This window comes from Xiphophorus maculatus, chromosome 12 (assembly GCF_002775205.1).
Source record: "Xiphophorus maculatus strain JP 163 A chromosome 12, X_maculatus-5.0-male, whole genome shotgun sequence".
NCBI classification, from domain to species: Eukaryota; Metazoa; Chordata; class Actinopteri; order Cyprinodontiformes; family Poeciliidae; genus Xiphophorus; species Xiphophorus maculatus.
Genome location: NC_036454.1, coordinates 1,457,538 through 1,484,290, shown reverse-complemented (window position 1 = coordinate 1,484,290; position 26,753 = coordinate 1,457,538). Strand labels below are relative to the sequence as shown.

At 42.9% G+C, this 26,753-nt stretch overlaps 1 protein-coding gene across 2 annotated transcripts; it reads right to left on the bottom strand.

Annotated features, from left to right (window-relative positions):
• Nucleotides 1-40: 40 nt before the first annotated feature.
• LOC111610304 (barH-like 1 homeobox protein) lies at nucleotides 41-26,753 on the bottom strand. 2 transcript variants are annotated; one of them, XM_023343680.1, is made up of 3 exons: nucleotides 26,233-26,753; nucleotides 25,324-25,516; nucleotides 41-518 (listed from the first exon to the last, which is right to left on the bottom strand). In XM_023343680.1, exons 1-3 carry the CDS (start codon nucleotides 26,546-26,548, stop codon nucleotides 299-301), a joined length of 729 nt encoding a protein of 242 aa, XP_023199448.1. In that variant the 5' UTR covers nucleotides 26,549-26,753; the 3' UTR covers nucleotides 41-298. The 2 variants fall into 2 exon arrangements, 1 of the variants encoding a protein (XP_023199448.1); XR_002753578.1 differs by lacking the exons at nucleotides 25,324-25,516; nucleotides 26,233-26,753 and adding an exon at nucleotides 1,699-2,171 and having other exon boundaries at nucleotides 432-518.

The window sequence follows — 26,753 nt, the reverse complement described above, 5'->3', positions numbered from 1 at the left end:
ACCAGAGGGGAGGAACCGGGTCAGAACCGGGCCTCCAGGCGGTTTGGATCTGACTGATCAGGGTCCAGGAGTTCTGATGGTCCGTTTGGTTCCACAGAACCAGAACAAACCCAGAGCTTCAGCACAGAACCTTTTGGACCTTCAGGCTGCAGATCCACAGATTCTGGTTCTGCTTCCAGACGAGAGATTTCTGTCCAATTGGAGAGCAGCTTTCTTTCACCTTTGACCTGATGGAACCGCTGCAGTTCCAGAACCACCCCCTCGGGTTCCATGGAAACGGAAGGACACTGCGGTGACATCACGGCATCCAGGCCGCCCGGTCCGGTTTCAGAGACCGGGTCAGGTTCTGAAACCGACGGAGGACCAAAGGTCGGTGGGTGTGGCCTCCGTGCAGGTGCGGGTCCGTCGTGGGCGGGGCCACGGGGGTCAGAGGACACAGGAAGTGAGGCGGGAGGAGCAGCCGCCCAGCCGCAGCCAGCAGGTCCAAACCGGAAGCGGCCTGGCGCTTCCACTTGGTTCTGAAACAGAAATCCAGAGTTAGAACCGGATCTGGTTCCCCCACCCAAAGCTTTAGGTTACAGTGGAACATCAGGCTGGGATGAGTGGAGAACAATCTATTATCTATTATCTATTATCTAATATCTATTATCTATTTACGGCCATCTGTGAGTCTGGATACATTATAGATATATGAATGTGTGTGTGTGATGAGAGTGTGTGTGATGAGAGTGTGTGTGTGTGTGATGAGAGTGTGTGTGATGAGAGTGTGTGTGTGTGTGATGAGAGTGTGTGTGATAAGAGTGTGTGTGTGTGTGATGAGAGTGTGTGTGTGTGTGATGAGAGTGTGTGTGATAAGAGTGTGTGTGTGTGTGATGAGAGTGTGTGTGTGTGATGAGAGTGTGTGTGATGAGAGTGTGTGTGTGTGTGTGTGTGATGAGAGAGTGTGTGTGTGTGTGATGAGAGTGTGTGTGTGATGAGAGTGTGTGTGTGATGAGAGTGTGTGTGTGTGATGAGAGTGTGTGTGTGTGTGATGAGAGTGTGTGTGATGAGAGTGTGTGTGATGAGAGTGTGTGTGTGTGTGATGAGAGTGTGTGTGATAAGAGTGTGTGTGTGTGTGATGAGAGTGTGTGTGTGTGTGATGAGAGTGTGTGTGATAAGAGTGTGTGTGTGTGTGATGAGAGTGTGTGTGTGTGATGAGAGAGTGTGTGATGAGAGTGTGTGTGATGAGAGTGTGTGTGTGTGTGTGTGTGATGAGAGAGTGTGTGTGTGTGCGCGCGTGTGTGCTGCGCGTGTGTGTGCTGCGCGTGTGTGTGTGTGTGTGTGTGCTGCGCGCGTGTGTGTGTGTGCTGCGCGTGTGTGTGTGCTGCGCGTGTGTGGTGCTGCGCGTGTGGTGTGTGCTGCGCGTGTGTGTGTGTGTGCTGCGCGTGTGTGTGTGTGTGTGCTGCGCGTGTGTGTGTGTGTGCTGCGCGTGTGTGTGTGTGTGCTGCGCGTGTGTGTGTGTGTGCTGCGCGCGTGTGTGTGTGCTGCGCGCGTGTGTGTGTGATGCGCGTGTGTGTGCTGCGCGCGTGTGTGTGTGCTGCGCTGTGTGTGCTGCGCGTGTGTGTGTGTGGTGTGTGTGCTGCGCGTGTGTGTGTGTGTGTGTGCTTGCGCCGTGGCCACCCGTGCCCCCGTTTGACGTTTCTCCGCCGCTGTTTGGACCTTCACGGTGTCCGTAGTTCAACAGATGAGATTCGGAGCCGCAGGCGGAACCGAATCTGATGGGAAGACGCCTATAGACGTGCCGATCGGTTCCGATGGATCCAGAACCCGACCGAGAAGGACCTCGCTGCAGCAAACAGAAAGGGGCGGGGACGGACCTTTCCGTCAGTCACATACCTTATTTGGAAATGGGACTATTGCATTCCGGAAATGAAGGGGGCGCTATTTTCATAATCACTAGTATAAATACCTTAAGACGCGGGTTAAGAGGAAAGGAAGAAGTCTGACTCTGGCAAGCCGTTTTAACATAAATTCGGTTTTGCCGCCCTTACATTCCAGATATCAAATTGTTTTATGACTAGACGTTTTAGCGATTTAAGATATCGCTAATTACATTTTGACCGTGTTCTTATTTCGCTTTATTAGTTTTGCATGTTTCTTGTGAAGCAGGACGGTGTTTCCAGCAGTGTGTACAGGCGGGTCAGTAGCTCGGCTGTCTGGCTCTGGTCTGCTCTCTGGTTCCCATAAACTCTTTCAGGCTGAATACAGAAGTGATTCCATGGAAATAACACAGGAGGCTCCTTTACCTTCTGCTTTAGGCTGAACAAGTTGATCCGGAGTGAAGTGAAGGCTGTAAACTTTGCTGTGCTGCGTTAGCTTTAACTGGTAGCGACGAATATTTACAAGCCACCGTCTTCTTAATTCAGGGTCGCTTGGAAATCCATGAAAACTTAAAAGCCCTTTATATTAGGAAGACAGCAATGTTCATAGTATTGTTTTATTTGCGTCTGAAATAAGACTTTGACTTTTCTAGCTGTCATGGTAACTCAGAGCGGAAACAAGAGCCTCATTTGTGCATGCGGATGTAACGTCAGCGCAGCAGGTGCAAAGAGCCCATTGCGGATAGTCAGACGAAACCGAATTTATGTTAAAACGGCTTGCCATATTCTGAGAGGTTGTTCCACTGGTGTTCGGCTCACGATCACGGATCAATGCAAAACTCACAAAGTCAACAAAAGGTATTTTTACCTTCTTACATTTTTTCACGTAGTAAATCAATACGCTTTTCTAGATTAGGTTGAAAATACAATTAACAGCTGTAAACTAGTGAAATTCGTAATTCATACAGGGGAAGGCTAATTTTAGCATGTAGCATAGCTAGTTATTATCCCGCAGGGCACCATTAGATAAAAATAGAAAAGTACATAACATGTGTAAGTGTCAATAAAATAGTCTATTTCTTGAAAAAATGTATGTTTATTTCTACAAGATAGAATAATGTATTTTAAGTTGTTTGGTTCACGTTTTAAGATTTGTGTTAAATGATTGTATTTTATTTTGTGTCAAATTATTTTTTGTCGAACGTTATCGCGAGATTTGTGTGCAATGTGTGAGGCTGCGAGACTTAAATAACCATAGAAGAAGCAGAAGCTATGTGTAGCAGCCTCATGTCCTGTAGCTGTCCAGGTATTTTGTAGTTATGTTTGTAATGTTTTGTGAATTCATTGGTTATGGTGTTTTATGGTGTTTTAATTACTTAATATTTTGGTTTAGAGTGAAGAACAACAGGTTAAAAACCTCCGAAGTGGCAGCGGCCATGAGGCAACCTTTGTCAAAGCAGGTGTCTGTCTGTCTGTCTGTCTGTCTGTCTGTAAATATATCCATGTCTAAAGCTTTGTGTTTTATTGCTGTAGTTTTCACGGCAAAAAATAAAGAGCCCGTCTTAAGGAAGCCGTGCCAGAGTTGTCACTTTGGAGCTACAACATGTATAATTGAGAAATGTGTTTTATGCTCAAACTTTATTTTTTATTTTCATTATACAGATCCACGTATCTATTTGCAACATGAACATAAATATTTCTGTCCCTTTGCTCATACAAGCTACAGAGCCATTTAGCACAAACTGCTATGGTTCAACATAACGGTATGTATAACTACACTTGAAAAATATAAAATATTTTTTACATACTTACCAGTTTTCTAGTGTTTCTCTTTTATTTTTAAAGGTTAATCTTTTTTAAATATGTTGTGTACACCAATGTTAAATTTCTGGAAAGTCTAATATATTTTATAAACTAACAGCAGCCATTATAGTTGGGTGTAGTACCCAGATGTGATAATATAATGACGAGTAGCACAACTTCAATATAGTTTTAGTAAGTAACTGCAATAAACTACACTAGTAAGAGTAACAAAGTATTTGGTGAAATGGCTATTATTAACTACCGTTTTACTGATCATAATGTGCAATGTGATTTTTTATTTTGTTTTTTTCAGATGCCTCTGAATGTTCTTGAAGCTGTTCTCCAGGAGGTGGCGCTAGCACAGGGAGACTCAGCCTACCTCACCTTGGCATCGACCTGCAGGTGCTTTGAAGCCGTTGAGTCTGAGCCAGTTTTCAGGAAGAAGACTCACTTTGCTTGGCTGGATGGTAAGGACCTTTGACTTTTTTCACCTAAAACATGTGAAATTAGATTTCAACTACATGAAATCGATTTTTCATTAACAGGTGAGATCAACTGGGGAAAATTTTCAAAAACATTCAAGGCAGATTCCGGTTTGCCATGCGGACAGGTTAGACGTAGCAACGGACTGCTCCGGAAAAATCCAGACTTTTAACTAAATTCACCCCACAGAAAACTAATTCTACGCCGCCTATCGATACAAAAAACATTCTTGGCAAGTATTTTTGATTATTTGCACACTAGAGATGGCCTGTAAGAGCGCGAAAGGAAGTAAGAAGGAGGACGCTAGCTTAACCCTAGAGGCTATCACCGCACTTTTTCAGCAGCATGGTGAGGATCTGAAATCTGAGTTCAGGTCTTCTGTCAACATGCTGAGCTCCAAGCTAGACCAGGTGCGGCAGGCCCTGGAGGAACAGGCAGAGCATATCTCTTCCTTGGAGCTCGCAACAGAGGATCTGGGCCAGCGAGCGGCTCGCCTCGAAGACTCATGTGCTGCTCTCCGTGAAGACAACGCTAAGATAAAGTGACTGACCTAGAGAGCCGCAGCAGACGGCAGAATATTCGCATCCTCGGTCTGCCCGAAGACACTGAAAGTGGGCGCCCTACTCACTTTTTTTCCAACCTTCTCTGTGAGCTATTTGGGAAAGAGGTGCTCCCATCTCCACCAGAGCTCGATAGAGCGCACCGTTCTCTGGCAGCCAAACGGCCCGCAGGACGTCCTCCCCGCCCGGTGATCCTTCGCCTGCATCGATACCTGACTAAAGATCTCATCATTCGGGAAGCCAGGAAGAGAGGAAAGCTCGACTACAAAGGTGCGTCTGTTCGTATTGTGGAGGACTACAGTCCAGACGTCCTGGCCCAGCGCGCAGAGTATAAGGACATCATGGCGGAGCTCTACAAACGGGGCTTGAAGCCGGCTCTTCTCTTCCCAGCCCGTCTCCGCATTGCGCAATCCAGCGGTGCCAAAAAATGTTTAGGTTCTGTGGAAGAGGCTCAACAGTTCATCAAGAGGCTTCCAAAACCACAGGAAGACCAATAAAGGAGCAACGTTTTGCCGAGGGCTTTCTTCAGAAACACAGGCAGGCTGCTTTTCCTCAGGACGCAGTAGGTACTGTAAAAATAGACTCGTCATATTGCCGTATTTCCAATGGACATTTTCTGGCCATCCTTTTGGCTGGTATTGGACTTAATGAATGGAAGGGTAGCTCTATCATTCCATTTCCTGTGGTTGCCTCAATTTGTATTGCAATACTACTTTCCTATGGTGTTTACGACAACCAGTAAACTATGTCTCAAAATCTATATCCATGTGGGGGGGTCTATACCTACTTCATACCCACTAGGAGCAGTGGTTAGTTTGCTATAGAAAGTTCAGTTTTTTTTATTCCAAGGTTATTGGTTACTGGAAGATTGGATCTCTAAGAATGTTAATTTTGAAGAGCTTGCTGCTACATTGTTATTTTTTGTTTAGAAGCTGTTTATGTTTGGGGGAGGTTTTGGGGGGGAGGGTAAGGCTAAGGTCACTGCCAGGGGTCCTGCAAGGTACTGCAACCTCTCTTCACCTCTTTTGTTCCAATCTCTGCCTGCCATACTGCTATCGTACCTATCAAAGTAGGATAACATGTACACTCTGAAATCGTATGAGTCAGTATTTAAATTTTTTAAGTTGGAATGTTAAAGGCTTAAACCACCCAGTGAAGAGAAGGAAGGTTTTTTCCCATATTAAACGATTTAATACAGATGTGGTGTTTCTGCAGGAGACTCACATCAGGACCTTGGACGGGGGTCGTCTCCTGGCTTGCTGGAAGGGACAATGTTTTCACTCCCATTTTCAGGTTAAGGCACGAGGGGTTTCTATACTGATCAGCCAGAATACTCCGTTTGAGGCCGATAATGTGGTGGCTGATAAACATGGCAGGTTTATTATTGTAAGTGGGAAACTGCATGGCACTCTGGTCGCCCTGGTCAATGTTTATGCTCCTAATACAGATGATGAGAATTTTTTTAAACAACTATTCTCTTTCCTACCTGACCTCAATAAATACTCACTGGTCCTGGGGGGTGATTTCAACTGTTGGTTGGACCCAGCTTTGGACTGCTCATCCCTTAAAAGTAATGCCATAAGCAAGTCTGCATCAGTCATCCAAACCTTTTTATCTGAGTACGGGCTGTGTGATGTGTGGCGTACTTTAAATCCTGACAAGAGGGAGTACTCATACTTTTCACATGTACACAAAACTTACTCAAGAATTGATTATTTTATTACAGATGCTAAATGGCTGCAGCAGATCCGTTCCTGTGACTATCATAGCATAGTTATCTCAGACCACGCCCCACTCACTTTGTCCCTGTCCCTTCCTCACCTCCCCCTAAGAACTGGATCATGGCGTTTCAATTCAACCCTACTGTCTGATAAAAACTTTGTAAAGTTTATTCAGGATGAGATGCGTTTCTTTTTCGCCACTAACTCCTCCCATGAGACCTCCAGCCTTGTGGTGTGGGATACTTTTAAGGCCTACATTAGAGGCCAGATTATTGCCTACTCAGCCAAAATTAAAAAACTGTCCACCTATGAACAGAACAACCTAATTCAACAAATCAAAGAGGTTGATATAAAATATGCTCTGAATCAGTGTCCTGAACTGTTCAAAAGGCGCGTTGAACTTAAAACAAGGCTTGACCTCTTGACAACACACTCAGCTGAACGCCTGCTCTTACACAACAAATCCAAATTTTATGTGCATGGCGACAAACCCGATAAACTATTAGCGACCATGCTCAAGGGCTCTAGGGCAAGGCAAAATATCTCTAGAATTCGAAAACAAGATGGCAGTATAGTCACAGATCACGGTCAGATTAATGATGCATTCAGGGACTTCTACGAGGAGCTCTACAGCTCACAATCACAGACCAATTCCAACATGACTGCTGATTTCTTGGCTAAACTTCACATGCCTGTAATTTCACCAGAACTCAAGAACAGGTTAGATGAACCCATCTCCCAGGCAGAAGTCTCCCTAGCAATAGCCTCAATGCAGTCTGGCAAATGCCCAGGACCGGATGGTCTCCCCTCAGAATTTTTCAAACAATTCTCAGACTTACTCTCTGTGGAGCTCAGCTCCACCCTTACTGACTGTTTTAAACAAGAGTCCCTCCCTCAGTCATTTTATGAGGCTTGCATCACTCTTATTTCAAAAAAGGGCAAAGATCCAGTGGAATGCACCTCATACAGACCTATCTCTCTCCTAAATACAGATGTCAAAATCTTAGCCAAAATTCTTGCCCGTAGACTTGAAACTGTTTTGCCATCGGTTATTTCAAAAGACCAAACAGGCTTCATTAAAGGTCGGCACTCATATTTCAATGTTAGAAGGCTGCTTAATATCATTTATTCCAGCGCCTCAGATTCAGATGAGTGTGTTGTCTCTCTGGACGCTGAAAAAGCCTTTGACCGGGTTGAGTTTGACTATCTTTTTGCGGTCCTTAGTAGATTTGGCTTTGGAGGAAACTTCATTTCATGGATTAAACTATTATACCAGCAACCGTCTGCCACAGTTCGTACCAATTTTCAGACCTCAAAACCTTTTAAATTACAAAGAGGCACCCGTCAGGGCTGTCCTCTTAGTCCCCTGCTTTTTGATCTGGCCATAGAGCCCCTCGCCATTGCACTTAGAACCAGTAAAGAGATTTCCGGCATTTGGAGGAGTGATATGGAACATAAAGTGTCGCTTTATGCAGATGACCTTCTACTTTTTGTTTCCAAACCATCAACCTCATTGCCTTTTGCTCTCGACATATTTAGCCAATTTGGTCAGATTTCTGGGTATAAGCTGAACCTCACCAAAAGTGAGCTTCTCCCAATAGGTAATAAAGCCAATATGTCAGATTTAGCCAATCTGCTATTCAGAATTGAAAGACAAAAATTCACATACCTTGGTGTCACAGTGACAAAAAAACATAAAAACCTGTTCAAAGAGAATCTGATTCAACTGTTGAACCAAGTGAAGGGATCCCTCACAAAGTGGACGCCCTTTTCCATGTCCCTTGTGGGACGTATCAACTCAGTTAAAATGAATATACTGCCCAAATTTTTATACCTCTTTCAGGCATTACCTGTTTTTATTCCTAATACTTTTTTTAATGAGCTAGACTCGACTCTCTCGTCTTTTATTTGGCAGGGTAAACGCCCAAGGCTTAATAAATTACAACTCCAAAAACCTAAACAGCAGGGGGGTTTGCCTCCCCCAATTTCCGGTTTTATTATTGGGCCGCCAACCTTAGATGCTCAATGTTTTGGTATTTCTACTACAACCTGGGTGACTGTCCTGACTGGGTGGCTATGGAGCTGCGCAGTGGTAACAATATATCCATTCCTGCCTTGCTCTGTTCCCCACTCTCACTCTCTTCAGTTAGCGCTATTTCAAACCCTGTAGTGAAACACTCACTGAAAATATGGGGCCAATTTAGGAAATACTTTAAACTTCATGACTTTTCCCTCTTAAGTCCAATTGCACTTAACCATTTTTTCAAACCATCTGTTCAGGATGGGGTGTTCCTGGAGTGGCACCGGAGGGGGCTTACTTATTTTAAGGACCTTTTTTTAGAGAAGAATTTGGCATCCTTTGAGGAACTTAGCACTAAATATGGTTTACCTAAATCCCATTTTTTTAGATATTTGCAAACCAGAAACTTTATTCAGTCTCACTTATCAGGCTCAGTTTCTCTGCCAGAGTTTACACTATTGGAAACCATCCTATTATTGAACCCGACCCGTAAAGGGCTGGTTTCTTGGCTTTATGATAAAATGTTGAGTATGAAAGAGACCTCCTCACCTGAACTTAAAACTTCATGGGAAGAAGATTTGAATATATCTATACCAGATGAGACATGGGACTCTATACTTAAACTGGTGAATACAACGTCTCTGTGTGCGCGCCATTGTCTCATTCAGTTCAAAATAGTACATAGAGCCCATCTCTCCAAAAGCAAACTGTCTCGTTTCTATCCAGAAGTCACCCCATACTGCGACAAATGCAAAACTGCTGTAGCCACACTAGTTCATATGTACTGGTCCTGCCCCGCTCTTGGTCAGTTCTGGACAGATGTTTTTCGTACGATGTCAGGGTTGGCCGGGGTGGTGGTAACACCTGGCCCCCTCTTGGCTCTCTTTGGGTTCAGTGGCGGGGGGTTGCCTTTGTCGGCCTCTAGGCGGCGGGCCCTGGCATTTTGCTCACTGATAGCGAGGCGCACAGTTCTGACCAGGTGGAAGGGTGCTGCCCCTCCAACTCATAAACAGTGGCTATGTGACCTTATGTCGTGTTTAAAACTGGAAAGGATTAGATGTTCTCTTCAACATGCAACTGGTAAATTTGAAAAAACATGGGACCCTTTCTTGACTCATTTCAAAACATACAATAAGGCTCCAGATTAATTAAGTTAATTAATTTTATTAAAATGTGTTCAGTTTCTGTCAGGGATAGGAATGTAGTGGGTGGACCTACTAGGCAGTGACCTGGGTGGGCTAAATGGGATTACTTTGGAGGGATTATTTTCTCTGTGTGTATTATTTCATGTATGTGTTAGATACACTTCTTTGTACTCACAAACTGTATGTACTAAAGGAAAAAAAAACTCAATAAAAAGACAGTGATTAAAAAAACAAACATTCAAGGCAGAAAACCGGATTCCTTTTGCGGTTGTAACGTGTTCCTCCTGCCACCGGTAATATAAAGACTGTGGGCTTGACCGGCGATGGAAGACGAGGAGAGTACCCTGGTAACTACTGTGATGGCCAACCTGGACACTGCACTGGCTGTCAATACTGAATGCAAGGAGAATATTAGTTGCTTTCCTCAGTCTTTCACACATTTCAGTTGTCACACATTGTTAGTTTTTTTTGTGACAGGCCATTTTAAATAATTTCTGCTGAAGAATATTTGCCTTTTGACGTGTGCAGTCATCCTTTTTAATAATGTGTTCTTTCAGTATTATTTACATTTTTGAATGTTCCTTTTCTTGTAGCTCAGTTGATTTACATTATTTAGTTTTCATAGAAATGGTGCCGTTTCCACACAAAGTTACATTGTGGCTGTAATTTGTTGGAGAGAGTAGAACCAATAAAGTAGTTGTAAATATATTGTAACAGCGTTGTTTAACAATAGGATAACCTTGTTTTAAAAAGTTTAAATGCAAGCAAAGCTAATAACTTGCAATATTTTATATGTGTAAATACAATGTTTCCTATACTTTTTGAACAATGACTGGAATCAATACAAATTTTCTTTACAAACCTGACATACAGCTAAGTTTATGTTTTAACAGAATCAACTGTTGGGTTTTTGTAATAAAGTAGCACATACAGAAACATATTGTTCAGTTACAAAGTCATAATACAAACATAAGATTAAAGGTATCCTGACTTTATGAAGAGAGATGAGCCCGGCGCCGTTAGGCTGGGATGGAGACACATGATCAGGTGATTGGCTGAGCAGATAAGATGAAGACAGTTATAGTTAGAAATTACACATTGGTTTAATTTATGTAACCAGTGACTTTATTCAAAAAGGTTTTCATATAGAAAAAAGATCATTCTCTCTGGCAGTTACCAGCGCAGTGTCTACTGCCGGGGTCCGAGCCCCAAAGATTATTTCTTGTCAAATAAACTTTCTAAAACTTTCTCTCTGTGTGAGTCTTTCCAGGCTGAAGCTACATTTAAAGTTTTAATTAATCTCTTTGGGTTTTGCAACAATTGGATATTTAAGGTCTTTATTTTATGAATCGATTGCAATTGATAGAATTGATATGGAATTTATAAATGGAATAGTGGGACACCAGTCAGTTTACTGGTTGAACTGGAGTCCTTATAGCAAAAGTTTCCAATGAGACATTATGGTAAACAATGATAATAACTGAGCCAGGTCAGCTATTAGTTTATATGGCTATGGTTTATAGAATCAACCAAAAATATTCTAGTTTTCTGAGTGGCACTTGTTAGAAGTTCAGAAGTCTTTTGGTTTGTTTGTAAATTATATTCACAATGTGAATAATAAGAAAAATATTTGGCAAATAAACAACAAAAGTGCTCTGTGAATGGACGTACTAAGTTGGCCAAAATTGTTGACTAAATGTTTTACTGACCAAACCTCTTTTCCATCTAGTTCTTATTTAATAAGCCAGAGGCTATTATATTTTAGATTGTAACTTATTTATTTTAAGAGTACCATTCACAACATCAAAATATATTATTTGAACTTCATTTGTTTTTATCTGTTTTCTTAATCTGTGACGGACAGGCGATCTGTCCAGGGTCAGCAGCCCTCATGACCCAACTATAGGGATAATTCATGATAATTAATGGATGGATAAATGTGCTCTTAATGTAATGTACATTTGTCTCCAAAATATTGATTTGATTCATGTTTTATTACTTTTGTTTGAGATAGATTGGGTGTAAGGATAGATAAATACATCTCCATAATGTTTCCTTATTGTTGCTTATTCTACATTGTTTGTTACTAATATCATTTTAAATAAAGATTTAATAAAGATTTAAAAATAAAAAGGGACTTACCACGTGACAGACATACCACGTGACATATCACGTTATGTAGCCATTTCTTTACTATTTAATTTGTATTTTAATGTTGAAAGTCTTCTTGGGTTTTAAAAGGCGTTGTCAAATAAAATACGTTATTATTAGTGTGTTGTTGGGGATTTATGTGTGTGTATATGGGTGGGGCTTTCCCTTTAAGAGGTGCAGCCCAGCTACATGTCATGTGACTTCGGCCAGGAAGCCAAGCTGCGTTAGATTCATGTCACCCATGTGTTTAATCAATCCAGTTTAATCTGTATCTGTCTTTGCCCGGACGAAGCATTGTGGGTAGGTTATGTTTAATATATTATTATATATCATTATTTCTTACATCATTTTTTGGTTGTTGCGGTGGATGTTAAATATTTTTGAATATGTTTGTAAGTCTTGTATCCCCTTTTGTGTGTTTCAGTTTCACACTTCCTTGAAACCATTAAACCTGTGGACAAAAGGTCAACTTGCCTCAGAGTCTTTGGATCAGGGAAGAGTTTAGCTGTACTGTCTAGTGCTTTTCATATGGCAAAGGCAGTATAGTGAAACCACACTTCTCAGTGGGCTAGACATCGCAGTTTAAGCTGGAAGACTCGAAATACGCATCAACGTACCCAGCCAGTGAATTATTATTACAACATTCACCTCTCTAAATCACAACAAGAAAACAAGTAATCATGACAGAGGAGGCTGCAACGTGGGAGACACGATCTCAAGCTTCATGTTCTTCTGTACAGTCAAGAGCATCTACTACAGAGTCTGCTGCTGCTAAAGCAAGAGCAAAAGCGGAAGCAGCAAAAGCACGCCTCGCCTTTGCTGAAGAGGAGGCTAACTTAAAACTGCAAAAGGCTAAATTGGAAGCATCAATGGACATTCTGAGCATAAAAAAGGAAACGGCTGCAGCTGTCGCTGAAGCTGAAGCACTGGAAGCAGCTGCCGATATGAAAAAAAATCCATCCAATCAGCTTAACTGGGAAATACCTTCCTTAGAAGCCACCAAACGAACGAAAGAGTACGTTCTCAACCACGGTCAACAGTTGGATGTGGATAAACAACTCACACTTCCTTCAAAGCCGCAGCCAGATGCTGAGGCTTCACCTATGCATCTTATGCCAGATGTTAAGCCTTTCATTCCAAAGAAAGATGATTCAGGAACCCAGTTATTTTGCCAGACTCCCCAGCAGCAGCTCACTCGTGAGAAAAACACAGTTCGACTCGAACATGATCACTTTACTCCAACACGACCCTTCACGCCACAAGTGAACGTCAGTGATCATCCTCCACATTCATCATTTTCAAATCCTAAATTTGACGATTTGAACGTGAATGACTTCGTTCGCTATCTGGCTCGACGGGAACTGGTGTCTACGGGTTTACTCAAGTTTAATGATAAACCTCAGAACTACAGGGCTTGGAAACGATCATTTCAGTCTGCCATCCATGGTTTACATTTGACATCCAGTGAGGAGATGGATCTTCTGCTGAAGTGGCTAGGCAAAGATTCAGCCGAACATGTGGAGCAAATTAGAGCGATCCACATAAACCGCCCAGACGCAGGACTGACTATGATTTGGAACCGGCTTGACCAAACATATGGTTCTGCAGAAATGATAGAAGACGCCCTCTTCAAACGAATTGAGACGTTTCCCAAAATAACGAACCAAGATTCTTCCAAGTTACTCAAGTTGAGTGATTTATTAAGCAAACTCTTGGCAGCTATGGACGAAGGAGACTTACCTGGACTTACCTTCCTTGACACGGCAAGAGGCATCAATCCCATCCTGCGAAAGCTACCCTTTAACCTACAGGAAAAATGGGCATCAGTAGGTTCATTATACAAGCAAAGATATCAGGTCTTATATCCACCGTTTGGTTACTTCGTGGATTTCATCAGTCAAGAAGCAAGCGTTAGGAACGACCCAAGTTTTAATCTCAACACTCAAGAGGAGATTGCTCCAAAGGCTGAGCGGACAGCTTGGAAGGCGAACAGACACAGAGAGGTTTCTACGCACAAAACTGCAGTTACCTCAAACACAAACGAGCTCTTCTCAAAATCTGACGATTGCAAGAAAATGTGTCCTCTGCATAAAAAGCCACATCCTCTGCGTAAATGTCGAGCATTTAGAGAGAAGTCCATTGAAGATCGTAAGAACTTCTTGAAGGAGAATCATATTTGCTTTAAATGTTGCTCCTCCACACTGCATGTCGCAAAAAACTGCACAGCTAACATTCTGTGCGCAGAATGCAACAGCGAAAGGCACCCCACAGTACTTCACCCTGGGCCAGCACCTTGGGCAGCAGAAGTAGATCCTGCATCAAGGCACGGCAGGGAGCTTGAAATCCCTGTTCAATCTCAGGTCAATGCCCAGTGCACTCAAGTTTGTGGTGGAGATCTCGCTGAGAAATCATGTTCTAAAATAAGCCTCGTAAAGGTTTATCCGTCTGGGTCTAAGGACAAGGCTATGAGAGTCTACGCCATCTTAGACGAACAAAGCAACCGTTCGTTAGTTACATCACAGTTCTTTGAGGTTTTCAGTGACTCAAGTTCTCCTTACACCTTGAGAACATGCGCTGGAGTGAAGCAAGTATCAGGAAGAAGAGCTACCGGCTATGAAGTGGAATCTCTGGATGGAACTGTCCACCTCCCACTACCAAGTCTTATAGAGTGTAATGACATCCCAAACAACAGAGATGAGATTCCAACTCCCGATGTAGCACTCCACCATCCTCATCTGAAGTCACTGGCGCACTTGATCCCAGAGGTTGATCCAAAAGCACCAATCATGCTTCTTCTGGGCCGTGATATTCTCCGTGTTCACAAAGTCCGCAAACAGGTGAATGGCACACACAACCTGCCCTATGCACAGAAGCTGGACTTGGGGTGGGTGATAGTAGGCAACGTATGCCTGGGCAACGTCCACAAACCACCAACAGTATGTACCTTCTTCACCACTGCTTCAGATATTGGACGTCCAACACTTTTCCAATCATGTCCAAATGTGTTTCATGTTAAGGAAACATATGGTGGAATTTCAGTCAACGAACGCATTCCAGGATGTTCAGAGGAGTCATCTATTTGTGAAGCTGCCCATCTAGGATGCTCGGTGTTTCAGAGAACCAAAGATGACAACCAAGTAGCACCTTCGATTCAGGATGGGTACTTCATGAAGATAATGCAGGAAGGACTTTGCAAAGACTCAAACAATAGTTGGATAGCACCATTGCCTTTTAAACATCCACGCCCCCGGCTTCCCAATAATAGGTCTCATGCACTGAAGCGTCTCACATCTCTCAGACGCAACCTTGAAAAGAAGCCTGAAATGAGAGAGCACTTCCTGAGCTTCATTGACAAAATGTTCAAGAATAACCATGCTGAGTTGGCTCCTCCACTCATTGAAGATGAAGAAAGGTGGTACTTGCCCACATTCGGTGTTTACCACCCAAGAAAGCCAAAACAAATTCGGGTTGTCTTTGATTCGAGTTCTCAGTTAAATGGTATATCACTCAATGATGTGCTGTTAACTGGACCTGACTTGAACAATGCACTCCTCGGAGTTCTGATTCGCTTCAGAGAAGAAGCAATTGCCTTTACAGCAGACATCGAGCAGATGTTCTACTGCTTTCTAGTTAAAGAGGAGGACAGAAACTTTTTACGTTTCCTTTGGTTTGAAGACAATGACCTCTCCAAAGACATCGTCGAGTATCGGATGAGAGTCCATGTCTTTGGAAATAGACCATCTCCTGCAGTGGCCATCAATGGTCTGCACCAGTCTGTTCAAGGTGGTGAGTTCCATGTCGACAGTGATGTTCAGCATTTCATGATGAATGACTTCTATGTGGATGACGGGCTGAAGTCTCTACCCACAACTGAAGCTGCCATCAGCTTGCTCAAAAGAACACAGGATGTTCTCTCCAAGTCAAACCTGAGACCTGAGTGAAGTTGGCCCCCCCACCTTCTTCAAATTAGACAAAATTGGTGTCAAACGTTTGTGCTACGTTTGTGCTGGTTTGTGCAGCAAAAATTTTCGTTTGTGCCACTATCATTTTAAAGATATAAAGAAATGTTTTTAGAGGTCATCAAAGGTCAACCAGCCCCCCCACCTTCTTCAAATCAGACGAAATGGGTGTCAATCAACTCGGCTACGTTTGTGCTGGTTTGTGCAGCAAAGATTTTCGTTTGTGCTGCTTCGGTTTTGAAGATATTAAGGAAAGGGTAAAGGTCAAAAGGTCAACCAGCCCCCCCACTTTTATTAAATCAGACAAAATTGGTGTCAAACGTTTGTGCTACGTTTGTGCTGGTTTGTGCAGCAAAGATTTTCATTTGTGCTCCTATCATTCTAAAGATATAAAGAAAAATGTTCTCCAGGGGTATTTAAAATATATATATATTAAATATTTTATGTTTTTGTATAGCAAAAATTGTCATTTGTACTGCTATCATTTTGTAAGCTGCTAACCTATGAATATGAATACTTTAATTTTAACCTGGAAGAAATTCAATTTAAACTTGGTCTTATTTCGAATGAACAGGTTGCTACAATGCCTCCCAAAACAATCTTGGTGACCTGTATCTTAGCTTCTGATCACTAGAGGGTGCTATTAGACAAACTGTACTTTTTAAATACAAAAAATAAGAAAATCACCAAACATGTGCTTGGCATGTACTCAGCCCTTTTGAGGTCAATGTTATGATCGACAGCAACACTTCTTTTCAATACTTCATAGCAGTGCATCAAGGTAAGTTTGTCCACTTGCACCTGCAGTATGCAAGATTCATAAAAGGAATGTATTTTTACATATTTTCCAAAATTGTTACTGTTTCAGTACAGTATGATATAAGACAGCTCATCTGTGCCAAAAATATATATATACATATATTCAGGCTTCTCCTCCAACCTCTGCTATTGCAATCTGCAGAAACGCTGTGATAATGGCAGAAAAACAATGTACTGACAATAGATTTTCTGGAGTCATAAGTGGCTATGCTAAGTAGCCAGAGCTGTCATGACATGCAATGCTATTGGGAGAAGGCTCTAAAATAGCAAAGAGTAAAGTGGTTTGCATAGACATTTTGGCTGTCAAGCAGAAAAAAGTCACCAGGTGTTGCACATGGAACCTCTACATGCCTTAGTAGTGTGAGTTTTATTACAAAACTTTAATAAAAGTTTAATAAAGTTGCAATACTACATGAATGGTGAAAAGCAATTTTTTTACTAGGCCACATCAGGACCATGTTCTTAAAGGGGTGGTTGTCAAATAGAAGAATTGGGGGACGGATATTGCAATGTAACAAATACATACACACATACATTATATATCCATCTTTACATATATATATATATATATCCATATCTAGATATATAGATATATCTAGATAGATAGATAGATCAACATATATAATGTGTTGATTTCTGTAATGTGTGTGTTTATCTGCGATGGACTGGCGACCTGTCCAGGTGACCCTGCCTCTTGCCTGAAATGTTAGCTGGAGAGGCACCAGCACCTCCTGACCCCATTAGGGATAAGGGTGTTGGAAAATGGATGGATGGATGGATGAATATATATGCATGTACATGTGGAAGCACTGGGCGAAGACAGAGGAGTCCTTATTTTTATTTTCATAGATAATCTGTAACATACTGTAATGCAAAATATTTGGCATTTAGAACAAATACGGAAGTTATATACTGTATTTTGAAGATTATGAATGACAGCTATAACCTATTGATTGTCTGCCATATTTGAAATATTTCAACATAATGAACTAACAGGATTTTTTTATTTATTTTCATTTTGCTAAACAGATGCCAAAGAAGTCATTGGTTCCCCAAAAAGCTGTAATTGAAGTCCTCTGTGCTTCAAAAAACACAGTCATAAGAAATGGCAACATTGCAACTCCAAGTGATGGGATATGGACAGAGCTCAGTAAACAACTTGATGAAAAGCTAACACCAAAAGCCCTGTACACATTTGTCAAATTAAATAGACACAATATCTGGGCTACTCTTGATTATAATAATGAAAAGAACATGACGGGGACAGATAGCAGTGAGAGTGACACTCCTCTTGACCAAAGCATGTCTCCTTTACAAAACAAAGGCAATAAGACTTTTAATGTGGAGCTCCCATTTGAACAGTGGATGCATATGATTCCAGAGAGTGTCACATACAAAAAGGATATGTTTAAAAAACGGACATACACCATTTTGAAGAGAGGCACATGGACTCATGTTGTGAACCAGGGAATCTGGAATGAAATTAAAAGTTCTTGCACTTTTACATTTAAAAGAGCCAAGGTGTACCCCAACCAGGTGTCATCTTTCATAAAAATAAGAGGTTTCTGTAAAGAGTGCAAAGGTCAACTGTACATTACATGTGAAAAGGAACCAGACACGCAGTGCCCAATGGTGCTTCGGTGTGTGATGGCAAACACGGATGAATCCCTGCACACGGGGTTTTCAAAGAGACCATTGTCTGGAAGACTGCGTGCAGAAGTTAAAAAAGAACTTTGTGAAGGTAGACTGCAGCCACATGTGTGGAGAGCATCACAGGCAGAAAAACTAATGGATTTTGGAGACCCTGAGCCAAGTCATCTACCAAATTTAGCAACTATACGTAAAGCCAAACAAGAACAACATGAATCTGAAATGGCTCATAAAAACCCAATCTTGTCACTACAGGCAATCAAATGTAGTTGTCCTCACAGTGGAAGTATTGGTGACATTGGATTAGACAAATTCTTCTGTCATTACTGGAGTCCTACCCAAATGATGATGTACCAGACAGAGAAACACCCTATTGTTGCTTTCGATGCAACTGGCTCAGTTGTAAAAAAGCTTGTCAGGCCGAACGGCTTGTCTGGACATATCTTCCTGTATCAAGGAGTTTTAACAGGAAGCGACAACTCCCACATCCCTGTGGTTCAAATGATGTCAGAGAGACATGATGTCCAGGCAATCACAAGATGGTTGTCAGAATGGATTCGTGCTGGAGCAGCAGTTCCAAAAGAGGCAATTTCAGATTTTTCTTTAGCTTTACTTGGTGCTTTAGTTAAGGCTTTCACACATCTCTCTGATTTGAAGAGCTATGTAAATGAGTGCTTTGGTGTTCTGCTTCAGAACAAATGTAGCAAATTGCCCCCATGCTTCATCCGAGTGGATGTGGCACACCTGATCAAAATGATTTCCCAGTGGGATTGTTTGAGGAAAAAACCTCATCGGGTGAAAGACTTCTATGTGCGTTCAATGGCACAGCTGGTCAAGTCGCAATCTTTGGAGGAAGCAAAGGTCCTAATACGCAGCATTGCCACTGTGGCATTAAGTGAGACAGAAGGTAATGATATTCATGGTAACCCCATCATGTCAGAAGTGTGCAAATCAAACCTTAAAAGCAAAATCGCAGATGACACTATGTCCATTCCCAGGGAAGAGGAAGCAGAAGAATTTAGATTGGATCAATGCACACAAATACATACTGAGTTGAGGAGGTGGGTGACAGATATTTGTGAGGAGAGTAAGTGCCACAGTGAAGTCAATGGCGACCGAGATAATATGCACTACCTACCTGAGCTCGTGCCACACCTAATAAGACTGGGAGGATACCTACCTCTCTGGACTGGAATAATGGTTCCCCTATTTCACAGTGAAAAACTCACTGCAACTTCAGCTAATGTTGAAGCTGAGTTTAAGAACATTAAACATGGCTTGTTCAAGCATGAAAATCTTCCCATTAGGGTTGATAAATTCATTTCACGTCATCTTGGCTTCATTGAGGGCAACATGAGGATCTGTTCTGCCAAAAAAATAAAAAAAGAAGCAGAGGCTGCCAGACAAGAAGAGACAGTGAAGCTTCAGAATCCAATCAAAAGTTCTGTGGAACAAGGAATGGATGAAAACTGCTCTCAGGAACCCAACAAAGAAGAAACAGCTGCATTGGAAAACTGGAGAGGCCTTGCAGTCCCACCAAAGAAGAGGAAGTTGACATCATACCTCTCCCCTTGTCCCGAATGGCTCCATTCTGATCCAGCTGTAAAACAGAAAAAAGTTAAGCTGGGGCTTTTAAAAAATGGAAATAATCAACAACCAATCAGAGTCGGCAAGGAACGATACTGTGTCACCAACACCTGTGCCTTTGATGCAGTCTGTCAAGGTCTATGTTGCGCTTTCTGTGACGGTGTTTCCGCTCAGAATGTGCTAAAAAGTACAGAGAAAAATAAAGTGTTCCAGCTTGTGAAAGATATTACTTCAAAAGGTGTCACTCCACATACCTATTCTTTGAGAGCTGAGATTCTGAGCTCAATATTCAGCCCTGTTCAGTTGAAGTCTGGTGTTCATCATGTTGATGCACAGTGCCATGTGTCCACAGTTATCCAAAATACAATGACGGAAAATCCAAGTATTCACTTCACAAGACAGTGCTCCTCCCAGTACTGTAAACTTTCCATTCCAAATACAAGGAAAGTACCTTTCATTTCCATTGACTTGTCAGTCCTGTCATCTTCTGGCATAGCTCACCTTCAGTCTGCTGTTGAACAAGGGCTCCACCTTGCAGAATCTCCATGCCTAAGACCAATCCAAAGTCCTGATGCATGCCCAGCAGCATGTAAAACTGACATGTCAGGAAAACGTCTCTGTATGGGGACTGTTTGTCACAGTCACAGAGTGCAAGAACTTGTCTGGATTGACACAGACCTTGGACAATTCTGTGCCACAACTGTGGAGCAAAGTGTCCCCAGTACCAAGCAGTTTTCCCTCAGTGAATTTCCAGCAACTCTTCAACTTCAAGAACAGAGATTCACACTGAAAGCCATCATAGCATTTCAGGAGGGTCCAACGCCTGAAACAATTGGGCATTATGTGGCATTTTGTAAGAGGTCCCCGGGCACCTGGGAAATGTACGATGACCTCAGAAAAGAAGCAACGACACCATCTGAAAAGACCAGCATATGCCCTCACGCTGTGCTCTACATAAAAGAATAATGGTCAGCTTTCTTGAAAGAATGTAGTTTTTTGTTTTGTGAGTCAGCTGTTATTTGAGTTAATGTATTACATTTGAGAACCTAAGAAAGTTTGATGTATTTTTTGTTCAAAAGACACTTCCCTTAATTGTTCTGGTAGTTTTGTATTTTGGTAAACGGCATATTAGCACTTTTGTCCAAGTGGGTGCAGAGTTTATTTTAAAAATGGTTCAACTCAAGTTTATGTTTAGCTATTTTTCACATTTAATAAATTAGACATATGTTGCTCTGAACATAATACTAAGATGACTTGATGAGTTATGTTGGTTGATAAAGGTCTTTCAACATGGATTACACCAAAAATAACATTTCATGCACCAGAAGGGCAACTTTGAATGCATGATGACACAAAAAATATAAAGGTTGAATGTAGTGTTATTTAAACAGATTAAGCTGTTATTGTAAAATGTTGTTGAAAGTTCTGTGCTATGAATTGTAAAGTCAGTTAATCCAGATAAATAAAAGTCATTTGTTAACAACTGTGATCATGAGTTGGTCATAATGGAATAACTGAAGCTTCTCTGCTTTAAGTTTTCAGTCATATGTTCAAAGCAAAACCAGCACGCTTGACATCAAAAGGTTTAAATTGATATCGTCAAAGCCAAAGATGCACAAATGAAAATCTTTGCTGCACAAACCAGCACAAACGTAGCCGAGTTCATTGACCCCCATTTCGTCTGATTTGAAGAAGGTCGGGGGGCTGGTTGACCTCTGATGACCCCTAGAACTTTTTTCTTAATATCTTTAAAATGATAGCTGCACAAACGAAAATCTTTGCTGCACAAACCAGCACAAACGTAGCCGAGTTGATTGACCCCCATTTCGTCTGATTTGAAGAAGGTGGGGGGGCTGGTTGACCTTTTGACCTTTACCCTTTCCTTAATATCTTCAAAACCGAAGCTGCACAAACGAAAATCTTTGCTGCACAAACCAGCACAAACGTAGCACAAACGTTTGACACCAATTTTGTCTGATTTAATAAAAGTGGGGGGGCTGGTTGACCTTTTGACCTTTACCCTTTCCTTAATATCTTCAAAACCGAAGCAGCACAAACGAAAATCTTTGCTGCACAAACCAGCACAAACGTAGCTGAGTTGATTGACACCCATTTCGTCTGATTTGAAGAAGGTGGGGGGGCTGGTTGACCTTTGATGACCTCTAAAAACATTTCTTTATATCTTTAAAATGATAGCGGCACAAACGAAAATTTTTGCTGCACAAACCAGCACAAACGTAGCACAAACGTTTGACACCAATTTTGTCTAATTTGAAGAAGGTGGGGGGGGCCAACTTCACTCAGGTAAACCTGAGACTGCACAAGATCGCAGCTAACAGCAAGGAAGTCATGGAGGCTTTTCCACCATCTGATCGGGCAAGTGATTTGAAAGAGCTAGATCTTGATGTCGATCAGCTTCCAATGCAACGTAGTCTTGGACTCTGCTGGAACCTCCAGACAGACTGTTTTCACTTTAGTGTCTCAAAGGAGATAAAGCCATACACTCGACGTGGTGTCTTATCTACAATCAACAGTCTGTACGACCCTCTTGGTTTCGCAGCACCAATCACTATCCAAGGCAAGGCAATCTTAAGAGAGCTCACAACAGGTAGTGGAGATTGGGACACCCCTCTACCAAAGGAAGGAGAGGAAGCCTGGATTGCATGGAGAGCTTCTTTGACCAAACTGTCTCAACTTCCAATTCCCAGATTGTACACCAAAATGTCACCTTCAGCCGCTGACAAGAAAGAGTTGTGTGTATTCTGTGATGCATCAACTAAAGCTATTGCTTCGGTTGCGTATTTGAAAGTCACAGATGGTGAAGGTAACAATCAGATTGGGTTTGTCATGGGAAAAGCCAAACTAGCCCCACGTCCAGAGCATACAATCCCCAGATTAGAGCTCTGTGCAGCGGTGCTGGCTGTTGAGCTAGCTGGCCTAGTGTCTACAGAACTAAACTTTCAGCTTAGTGATGTATCTTACTATACAGATAGTAAGGTCGTTTTGGGCTATATTCACAACGAAACCAGGCGGTTCTACGTATACGTCAGTAATCGTATACTACGGATCAGAAGATCATCTAACCCAAATCAATGGCACTTTGTACCCACAGATCAGAACCCAGCAGATCATGCAACCCGGTTTGTTGTTGCTGGTCGACTCGTATATACCAACTGGTTGGCTGGACCTAAGTTTCTCTACTTGCCTGAGGCAGTGGTCTCCAAGAGAAGCTGCGATCTGGTTGAGCCAGATACAGATCCTGATGTGCGACCTTTGGCATCTACTTTGAGCACAACAACATCCCCTGATCATCTAGGTTCTCAACGATTTGCTAGATTTTCTTCCTGGAAGTCACTCACCTGTGCAGTGGCCTGCCTTGTGCACATAGCACATCTTTTTCATGTCAAGGCAGCACAAAGCAATTCCTGCAGAGGCTGGCATTACTGCAAGTCACGTGTCAGTGTTGAGGAGAGAAATCAAGCTTCAGCCATCATCATCAAATCAGTACAAGAGGAGACATATTCCCAGGAGATTAAGTGTATTCAGGAACAGAAAAAAATGCCACAAAGCAGCCCTCTAAAGAACTTGGATCCTTTCATTGCCATGGACGGTCTGCTAAAGGTTGGTGGTCGCCTTCAGCATTCCAACCTTGGTCAAAGTGAGAAAACCCCAGTGATTATTCCAGCACAGCATCATATTGCGACATTGATCATTCGACACCACCACGAGCAGGTACATCACCAGGGCCGTCTCTTTACTGAAGGTGCCATTCGGTCTGCCGGCTTCTGGATTATTGGTGGGAAGAGGAAGACAAGCAGCGTTATCCATCACTGTGTGGTCTGTCGACGACTTAGAGCTCCCGTTAGTGTTCAGAAAATGGCTGACCTCCCAGCAGCTCGCCTGTCTACAGATCCTCCTTTTACACATATTGGACTTGATGTTTTTGGTCCTTGGATCATCTGCTCGCGACGGACAAGAGGTGGTCTTTCACATAGTAAGCGCTGGGCTGTAATATTCACTTGTATGAGTGTGAGAGCCATTCACATTGAAGTCATTGAATCCCTTGAATCATCTAGCTTTATCAATGCCTTCAGGCGATTCATTGCAGTTCGTGGACCAGTCAAACACATCTACTCGGATCGTGGCACAAACTTCATCGGTGCTTGTAAAGAGCTGAACATACCTTCCAACATGGACAATACCACAGTGCAAACATACCTGTCAGATCAAGGTTGTGTGTGGACATTCAATCCTCCACATGCCTCTCATTTTGGCGGGACTTGGGAGAGGATGATCGGACTTGCAAGACGGATTCTTGACTCTATGTTCCTCCAGATGAAAGACAAACTTTCTCATGAAGTTCTGACAACTTTCATGGCAGAGGTTGCAGCAATCATTAATGCTCGACCTCTAGTTCCTGTGACCACTGACCCTGATGATTCATTTATCCTAACACCTGCTGCTTTACTCACTCAGAAAATAAACATTGTTTCAGCACCTGCAGGAGAGTTTGGAGCTTCTGACCTTTACAAGCGGCAGTGGCGCCAGGTCCAACATTTATCTAACACCTTCTGGGACCGCTGGCGGAAACAGTTTCTCCCAACCTTGCAGCCACGCAGAAAGTGGCTGGTAACTCAACCAAACATTACACAAGGAAGTGTCGTACTCCTCAAGACCGTTCAGTTGGCAAGGAACGAATGGCCTCTTGGACTTGTGACACAGACTTTCCCAAGCACGGATGGCAAGGTCAGGAAGGTGGAGGTCAAGATCTGCAAAGCAGAAGGTTCTTCACTCTTCCTCAGGCCTGTCACAGAGATAGTGCTTCTCTTCTCTCCGAACGACTAAGGCCTGTTGTAGTCTAATGTGTGGCATGGGGGCATGCCAGGCGGGGAGTGTGTTGTTGGGGATTTATGTGTGTGTATATGGGTGGGGCTTTCCCTTTAAGAGGTGCGGCCCAGCTACATGTCATGTGACTTCGGCCAGGAAGCCAAGCTGCGTTAGATTCATGTCACCCATGTGTTTAATCAATCCAGTTTAATCTGTATCTGTCTTTGCCCGGACGAAGCATTGTGGGTAGGTTATGTTTAATATATTATTATATATCATTATTTCTTACATCATTTTTTGGTTGTTGCGGTGGATGTTAAATATTTTTGAATATGTTTGTAAGTCTTGTATCCCCTTTTGTGTGTTTCAGTTTCACACTTCCTTGAAACCATTAAACCTGTGGACAAAAGGTCAACTTGCCTCAGAGTCTTTGGATCAGGGAAGAGTTTAGCTGTACTGTCTAGTGCTTTTCATATGGCGAAGGCAGTATAATTAGTATAATTATTATAACACGGTCGGTACAGGAAATAGTGTCACTAGCGCCCCCTTCATTTCCGGAATGAAATAGTCCCATTTCCATATAAGGTATGAGACTGACAGCGGTCCGGCCCCGCCCCTCTCTGTTTGCTGCAGCAGGTGGACTTACTCTAAAAACTCCAGGTTCGGTTTCCGCTGAATTCATGATTTTTATTTACACGTCCTGCTGTAACTGGGTCAGAGCGGTTCTGACCCAGCTTACCTGCGGTTCTGGTACCAGGTCTTGACCTGCGTGTCGCTGAGCTGCAGGGACGCCGCCAGCGCCATCCGGTCCTGGACGCTCAGGTACTTCCGGTTCTGGAAGCTCCTCTCCAGCTGGGTCAGCTGCTGCTCGCTGAACGCCGTTCGGGCCTTCCGGACTTTCTTCAGGAGTCCCGGTTCCGGCCCAGCGTGGGCTGAGGGTGGACAGGTGGAGATGACGTCAGACCGGATCAGAACTTGCTGGTTCGAATGGGTTCCGTTTAAAGATGACGATGAAACCAGTAAAAATAACCAGGTGATTCAGGTTCGGGTCAGACTGGACCGAGCTGCTCTGGGCCGGTTCTGCAGACACAAATTGTTCATCAAGAAAAAAACCGGGCCGGATTGATCCGGTCGCATCGAACCGGACCGGAACCGGTCAGAAAACTGCAAAACCGAACTTTCCTCATCAAACTTTGGATTTTTATTTTCATCATTTTATCGCATTTCTGCCTCCAGAACCAGGAGGTCCATTAGAACCGAGCAGTTCTGTTCGGAACCAGAACCAGGTCCATTTATCTGACCGGTAATTAAAATATAAGTTCGGACCAGAACCGATCAGAATATTGATTATTATTATCACCATCAGATTTATGTGAAATAATTTTTATTCCATAAAGTGAAACTTAAACAATTTTTAAATTATTTTTCTGTTGAAATGAACATGATTCATTTTATGTTGAAAAGATATTTTACCTTTTTTATATTTTTCTAAAAATAAAACTGAAAAAATAAATAGAACTTAATCATAATAAATTGGATCAAAATGTGAACATCTGAAACCTTCAAACTATTTTTTAAAGGATTAAATAAAAAGTATAAATTAATCAAATCGATCAGATTTGTTCCTGAATCTTTTCTGGATTTTTACCTGCGCTGTTTTCCGCCGGTCCCGGTCGGATCGGTTCGGCTCCCGGTTCGGGATGCCCCGGGTCAGAACAGAACCGGCAGTCCGCCAGGATGTCCCGGATCAGGAAGGAGGCGCCGAGGCAGCGGTGCCGGTGTGCCGGACCGGGCAGCGCCGGGCTTTCCCTGCGGGGAACAGGCTCCCTCTGCGGGGACGGAGGCTCCGGGAAGCCGCCGGGGAGCTCCGGAGGGTTTGGCCGGGAGAGGAGCGCTGCGGGCGGCCTGAGCGCCAGCAGCGAGTCGATGAGAAACCTGGAGCGTCCGGAGGCCGGAAGGTCCATGTCCGAGCGCAACCGGGAAAGTTCGATCACAGAGATGTTGAACCAGAACCAGAACCAGAACCCACCTGACCCGACAAACAGCAGAGAAAGTGGCGGGATGCTGGTTCTGACGTCATTTAACTGATTTAAAGTAAAGAAAAAGTCCGAGAGACGTCATGAGCCAAGCTGCTGCTGCGAACAGAACCACGACCAGAACCAGAACCAT